Source organism: Orbicella franksi, chromosome 5, assembly GCF_964199315.1.
Source record: "Orbicella franksi chromosome 5, jaOrbFran1.1, whole genome shotgun sequence".
In the NCBI taxonomy this organism is placed as follows: Eukaryota; Metazoa; Cnidaria; class Anthozoa; order Scleractinia; family Merulinidae; genus Orbicella; species Orbicella franksi.
In genome coordinates, this window is record NC_138149.1 from 24,401,951 (window position 1) to 24,409,900 (window position 7,950).

A 7,950-nucleotide genomic window follows, 5' to 3' on the forward strand; every position below is an offset into this window, starting at 1 on the left:
AAGAAAATCTCCTTTGAGTAGGCGTTTAAACTGCCTCATGGACACTGCCTCCCTAAAGTCGCAAGGAATGGTGCCACTATAGCTAAAGCTATTTTTAGTTGTGAAGAGCGAATCGTAGAAACGACTATTGTTATGGGGCATAATATGCAAATGTGTCACTCACTCAGATGTAAACTTTTGGCCGATAACACGGAGAACCTGGGCACGAGTTTCTCGAAGACCTCCAAAGTTGAGAGTGGCCATTTTGGCGGTTCATGAGTTTCGCTTTTGTAAATATGTAGTATTTTGCCTGTTGGCTTCTCTCACACGTAGATGAAAGCTGAGAGAGGTATTTATGACTGTGGTCGTGTATCGGTCAGAACAGCGCGGCCGGCAGGGTCAAAGAATTGATACAAGTCAGGAAAAGTCAGGAAACTAGACGTGGGTAATTAATAGGGTCATAGCTTTTTCTTGGTTAGGGAATTTGATGCTTTTCCATTCGCTTTCACTCCTTGTAGAGTTCAAGGTAAGCGTAAGGTAGCCTGTTTCTGTATTGTAATATTTTTTATGTACATATTGAAATTCTGGCGGTGCTCCTATCTTAAATTGGAAACCCGTGATTTAATTTGTATTTTAGAATAAGCTTACTTCAAGTAAAAAATTCAAATTGCTTTATCTTTTAATTATGTTGCTCTTCACAATAAATTTCGTCATTCTATGCAGTTCGACCAGAGTGAAAATTTCTTCATGAATGGTATACAAGTCAACATCCACGATCGAGTTAATATGCCCTAAAATTTAAGTGACGGATATTAGACAAATTAGCATCCAAGAGTCTGCGTAGATCTACTTTTTGCGAGAGAGATTTACTCTCCAATCATGCCAAACACAAGCCATGTCAAGCAGGCATAGTGGCTGGTGATGTACGTATGAGTTCATTTTTCTTCTAGAAACGAGATATGTAAACAATTGGAATCAAAACTTGAAATAAATATCAATTGTACCTGTCAACAATCGTTTTGAATATTTCTGCAGTGCTAGTGAAATGAACAAAAACAATTGCCAAGATAGGGATAAAATACTGTGATTTCCGTTTCCAAGAAAGAAAACCATTGTTATTTTTACTGTCCACATTACAATCTGCAATACCCTTTTTATTTTGTTTTGTATCAAGCTGAGGGAACTCCCTATAGTTGACTCAAGGTGCAGTTTTATCAGACGGGAAGTATAGCATTTTAGACATTCATTGCTAATTTATCCACGAGAAGAGATGCAATGTGTGTGGATATTGACTGCGAAGAGTCTTTTTGAACTTCCTGAGACACTAGCTCGTCAATCCCCTAAGCTCAAAGGGAGTTTATAACTTCCAGCTGGCCAGATAGCGAGCCTTAATTTGTGAGTGAATATTATGAGTAAAACTATGAAAGAACCTCCTAGCACTCTCGGGCTAGCACTATATCAGCAAAATTATGAATCAATCATAACAAAACAAACCAAAACAAAACAATTGGAAACATAAGTAGGACAACTTATAAGTCCATAGTATCCAACCATAACTTTCTTGTGACAAACAATAAGAAACGTAGTTACAAAGCTGGATATAAACAAATTTATCTACGGTAACGCAAACATCCCGGAGGTCAAGGTGTTCCGGGAAATTTGTAAAGACCACAGAGGTGTTAGGAGTGGGATAAACGTTTAAATTGTAATAAACAAAATCCTGAATATATTGTGCTTCAAGGGCAGAATTATTTTGACTTTTTTCATGACCGTGTTATTTTGAAAACCCGGTCAAGCATATAGTAGCTGATCAAAGGAGTCCTCTTCATTTTGTAAGCAATGTATCCACGACTTCTTTATAAGTTTCCTTCGATTGTAATGTAGTTTGCGCGCGGCAATGGGACATTTAGTTTATTCTCAGCGACCCTCCGGTTATATGCGGTTTTGCGCCTCTCGGACCTTATGGACCTCAACTCCTGTTAGGAAATATCTCCCGACTGAGTCCTACTAATGAAGCAAAAACAATGAGCGATCAAAAAACAGGTGGCTTCAGAAACAGGTGGCAAACAAATATATAATAAGCTCAGCAGAGAATAAAACACCGGGGGTTTTCTTGAATATGGAGGTTTATCAACCGCATATTGAGCCACACAAAAAGCGGTATTGAAATAAATATTATTTGCGCGGCTTAAGACGGCTGAAAATGTCCCATGAAGTTAAGAAATTACAAATCGAGCGTGCAGAATAACTACAAAAGGATGGCAAAGTCAGTGTCCAAAGAAAGGTTTAAAGCCGTTCTGCAAAGTTTCTTTCAGCCATAGTTTACATTTAGTCAAATAAAAAGCAGTTTTGAATTTAGGTTGTTACGAGTTTTAGGTCGAATGAAAATCACCACTGTACATAAGCATCATCAGCTACGGCGGAAGTCAAAATAATTTATTTAACGAGAGCCTTAAGCTCTTTACGATAATTTCCGCTGAAAATAAAACAGATACAAGGATTTATGGCACAATTTACCAGAGCCATGAAATTGACAATATAAAAAAAATATCGGAAGGCACAATTCGACCATATGATGGTGTCCGTAAACGAGACGAGAATAATCCAGATAGCGAGAGGAAGCCAGCACATTGCAAACCCTAACACTATAGCAATGGCCATCTTTAACACGTTTCGCTCCCTTTGTTGGCGTTGTTGTCCAGCGTTGGCTGATTGCTCGCCTGGGATCTTCTGTGACTTGAGCTTTAGATAGATGATAATGTAAAGTACGGCTATCAACACCAACGGGATAAACATGAATACAACCGTAAAAGACAAGAGGTAATTCTCATGAGATGAGGACTCTCCAAACACTTCATTCCAACGCCGCTTACAAACCAGTTTTTCTGGATATTTAACAAGTTTGTAAACTAAGAGCTTTGGGGAGTTAACAGCTATCGCGACGATCCAAGATGCGATAATGAATAACGGGCACGTCTTTGAACTGATGAGTGGAGAACGGAGAGGATATACCACAGCACCAAATCGATCCACTGCTATCAGAACCAGGCTCTGAATAGACACAAGAACGGAAACATCTTTGAAGAAGGAAACCAGCTTGCATAAGGCCTGGCCAAGAGGACCACCGATCAGCCAGGAGGAGTCTATACAGAGCTTTTGTATTCCCGTAGGGATCCAAATCATCGGAACCAGCAGATCGGACATGGCCATGTTTACAATGAAAAAGTTGATAGGTTTTCTCATGGTTTGCGTCTTGTAGACAATTATTCCGATGGTGGCGTTCCCAGCCAAAGAAACAATGAAAATCAGGCAGTAAGCAAAGGTCATTCCAATTTTTTCTGCTATTGGATTGAAGCAGTTAGATGGCTTTGCTCCATTCATAGTTGAATTTACACTGTCCGACATCGCCGTTCGGTTTCTTTTTCCGCTCCGGATGTACCTAATTCTGCTCACTTAGTAAAGTCACTCTATTTACATGTTATAACATAGCCTTAGCGAGGCGCGCGTTCTGATTGGCTAATACGCTCGACCCATTTGTCCGTGGGTTGCACGTTCACGTCAGTTCGTTTATTTGTACTTTCGGCAATGTTGTTTATCGATGTTGACACTTTGTAAAAGATAATTTCTATTTTTCTTCTCCTAAAATATGGAAAAGTCTAATAATCCTTCCGGAGATGGGGAAGATTTTTCTTGTGAACAACCAAATTTCGAGCTTAAGTTTTTTGCCAGGCCTCCACCTAAGAAATATGCGAATTCAAGCGAACAGAAGTTGAATCGGCTGGTTGAACAAATTAAGACACTCGGCACTCGGAGACGGACCAAAAAACAACAAACTGGTCTGGATGAACCTTTCGAGGTCATTAATGTATAGCGGGAATTTTAGAGAGAACTTTTCAGCGATTTGGCGACAATAAAATTCAGCACTGGCGTCGAAAGCTATTTAAATGTTGTTGGCCAGCAAAACTTGTACATGAGATTTTTAACAAATTTCTGTTATAAGTCTTGCATACGGAATCCTTCTGTTCCAAAAACTTTAAACATAATAGTTTTTCTGAACTTTAATAACGGAAGTTTTATCAAATATTGGCAACCAGCGATGAATTATTTAATTTATGTTCCCTGGTTTCAGTTTTGCTCGATCGCTCGACTCGCTTGATCGTGAATTGAACTCTTGAAATTGAAGAAACAGCCGCTCGAAGGACGGCAGGTCTTTTTTGCAGGTTGCAGGGTGCAGGTTAGTTATTTCTCTTCATGCCATGAGGCGCATTAGGCTGTAACTGTCTCTCGCAGGGTGCAGGTTGCAGGTTGAAATTTAATTATAACTGGAAAACCGCTGGCACTAAAAATAATTAATAACCTATGTACTCGTCAGGGGTTCTTACATAAAGTAGTTCGCCTCTTTCACATAGTGAAAACACGATCGATCCGCTATAAGTACTTATCGATCGACACGCTGAGACCAGTGGAAAAAAAAAAATAATAACAAGTTTTGCTAGATTCCGACAAAACACGTAGCGAAATAGACAAATTCTTAACCTAGCGAATGCTTTATATGCTCAAACAACACTTACATGCAGTATAGTAACGCTCATTTTCTCACTAGCGATCTCCGGTCATCTCATCTCAACAATTTTGTATCATCGCTTGCCAGACCAGTGATCAGTTGAAAGCTTGCTCTGATATTCTGTCCTGTGCTCGGAGTATAACTAGTGGGAGCAGTCTAGTCTTTCTAACTCTGATGCTATTTCGGGCAATCTTCATGCTGCAAGCGGCTGCAAGTCGTAAATAAGCTTAACTGTAGCTCATTTTAAATACAACTCAGCATTTCGCATTTTCGTCCGCAAGCTTTGAGCTCCTTGTTTCGTAATTCACCGTTGGAAAAGACAAGCCACAATGCGGCCGGATTCCTCTGGACTAGAAACCATTACCTGCCTTTAGATCCTGATTAAACTTCTAAAAAAACGAACTGACTTTGAAGGCATCGTTCTTCTCTCGAAAGCCACTCGAAACTGAAAGCTTTAGCTGAAGTCCAGTTTGTGATTGACAGCTGCCAGCCAATCAAGCTATTTGAACAATTCTAACAAGGATTGTCATTGGCTTATTTTAGCGTGTTTATCAGAGAACAGAGCGCGGCTGACGCCACTTCTACTCGATTGGAAATAAAGTTTGGTTTGAAAATTCAGCCGAATGCGTGGATTTTTTATCATGAAACAAATAAAGAAGCCTCGACTGTGCTCTGTTCTGTTTTAAAGCACTTAGGAAGCGGTAAAGCACTAAAAGGAAGGAAAAACACTCGACTACGTCTGTTGTTTTGCCCTACGCTTCTTTCGTGCTCTACCGCTTTCTGCGTGCTTTACAACAGAACAGAACAGAGCACAGTCGAGGTATACAATTCGCTATCGTTTTCCATGAGGCACTGGAAATAAAAGAAAGTAAGAAAATTTTCTAAATGTGCGTTCCTTGTGAACCGACAACTCTATGTGCAACATTAGCGCATAGAGCGGGTAAAAGCTCGCGTAATGGTCCTTAACGTAGCAAATATGAAATACGGCAAAACCCGCATATAAGATCCTAGAGTTTTCACAAGGTCAGGCTGAACAGGTTCTTGTATTTTAGGGTAGTTTTTCACAGTTCAGGCTGATTAGGTTCTTAATCGGTTCTTATTTTTCAGAGGTTGTCGTTGTATAATCATTAGCAGAATTATTGTACTACTAATACATGACGGTTTAGCACATTTCTATATATTCTTTTAGATCGTCTATATTGCACTGTAACTTTATAAAAAAAACATATTTCTAGTAAAAATCCTCCCCCCTCAAAAAAATGAGAATCAAAGAAAAGATTTACGCAATAACATTTTCGTCAGAAGTTTCCCACACAATTAATTATGATTAATATCCAGAATTTAGAATTTGTATAAGAACCTATCTTTCTTTGCCAAGCTGAACAGGTTCCTTATATTTTTGGGTATTTAAATGCCAAATTTCAGCCTGCAGGTTGTTGAATCACTAGGTTCTTATGCGGGTTTTTACAGTCCCATTATAGGCCTTTTGCAGCTAAGCCATCACGTGACCTACTTTTCGTAAAATTATGGGCTATAACTTAGCAAATGCCAGAAATGGAAATTTGCATGTCGAAAATATCAAAATGGCTAAGTTTGAGGCCCCCATCATCAGAGAATGAGATTTTATGACGGTCTGAAGTTTTGAAAGAATAAGAAGATTTGTATGGAAAAAGTTGTTGGAGAGCTCTCCAGCAACATTTTCCATACAAATCCTCTAAATTTTTCGAAAATTCAATCTGTGGTATAAACTAACTCGTTAATTCCTGGGGCCTCAAACTGGGCCATTTTGGTATTTTCGATGCGCTTTTTCCATTTCTGGCATTCTTTAAGTTAAAGCCCATAATGCAAAAGTTTTTTAGGAAAAATTTGGTCATGTGACCCCAGCTGCAAAGGGCCTATCCTATCATGAACTTCAGCCACCTCCTCCGGTTGTAACATAATGGACCTCTTTAGCTTGGGCAGTTTGTTACTCTATTTCAGACCATGTGATAATGATGCTCTTGAGAATTCTTGCTTTCAAATTTTCAAATAGTCGCGTGTATGTCAATGACTAATTTTTAGATGGATCTATAAAAGAGCAATTCTCTAGAGAATATCATATAGTTTGTAATGGGAAAACAAACCGCTTAAGCTAAAAAGGTCTATACGTTTTGAAAAATGTGGCGTATTTGGTCAGTGAGTAAGTAACACATTATGGAGCAAATACCATACTTCAAGGAAGAGCTAACCCTAGAAACGTCGGGTTTGTTTGTTTGCTTGTTTGTTTGTTTGTTTGTTTTTTTCAAATTACATTCGTTACGGCTGTTGATCATCTAGATCTGTTCTCTGGTTGCAATCGATTTGTGACTACTGCGAGATCTCGCGACTGAATATTAGAAGAGTGGCGGCGGATATTTAGGCTTACAGTTAACGTTTTGCCTAAATTCGGTTAAACGTGGACCAGGTGTGAAATCATACTTTGGTAGTGTTACCGTCGAAACTCTGCCAAAATTAGGCATGCGATAGACTGCAGGGTATTCCGAGTGCTATTTTCCGAGTGCAACTTACGTCGCGGGACATTGTTACAATGCAAGGTGGAAAGTGTTATTATGCGTATAATCAACCAAGCTGCAAGTTGTAGCACCATGTTACTAAAAGGTGAACTCCTGTCTAATCCACGCAACACGCTGCCGTAACATAGGTCGTGATACTTTACGCGTCAATAACGCCGAAAGAAAATGTTGCCCACATCACTTGGCCTTTTATAGTGACATGTATATCTGACTGTTTTTCCAAAAACATACCCGCAGATTTGAATCCCTTTATTCATGTACCTTGTGAATTTTTTTTTTTTTTGCTTTCCTAATGGCCGCGGTTTGTAATGCTTACCTGAAATGAAATGTAGAGAAGTTCTTGCTACAAATGCCATTTAGTTCTTTATTTTTTGGTTATTTATGGCTACCCCCCTCCCCTCCCCTTTTCAATTGGTGTTCAATTCAATTTAGTCCAGGCTACACTCGCCTGAATTTCAGTTCGCGCGGTGACTCCGAGGAGCAGCCCACCGATTAGCGTTGTATACTGCTGTCTAAAGGAAGTCTGCCTGAGGATATCATTAAGTCCAATGAAGGTGCAATTCTAACGATTTGCTAGCAAGCGTCGTCTATTATCGTACATAAAGCGGCCCTGAGATGCATAGACCGGACGTCAGTTAGCCCCGTAACAGAAGGCCGTTTGCACTATGGTGATAATGTTGTGCTTGCTTTGTACAGCAAAGAGCTTTAGCCACATCAGGGTCAACCCGAAATCTTTATTGATCGCGGTCTTATCAGTGAGAGTAAGAGAAGAGAGAGAGAGAGAGAGAGGGGGGGGGGGGGGGCAAGTAATGGAAGTTACAAGGAAGAAAGGTTGAGGAGAAGGGGAGGTAAATA

At 39.7% G+C, this 7,950-nt stretch overlaps 1 protein-coding gene across 1 annotated transcript; it reads right to left on the reverse strand.

Moving 5' to 3' along the window:
- Positions 1-1,269: 1,269 nt before the first annotated feature.
- On the reverse strand, positions 1,270-3,753 carry LOC145487059 (QRFP-like peptide receptor). Its single transcript, XM_081465767.1, has one exon. The coding sequence runs from the start codon at positions 3,382-3,384 to the stop codon at positions 2,416-2,418; it is 969 nt and encodes a 322-aa protein (XP_081321893.1). The 5' UTR covers positions 3,385-3,753; the 3' UTR covers positions 1,270-2,415.
- Between the last annotated feature and the right edge of the window lie 4,197 nt (positions 3,754-7,950).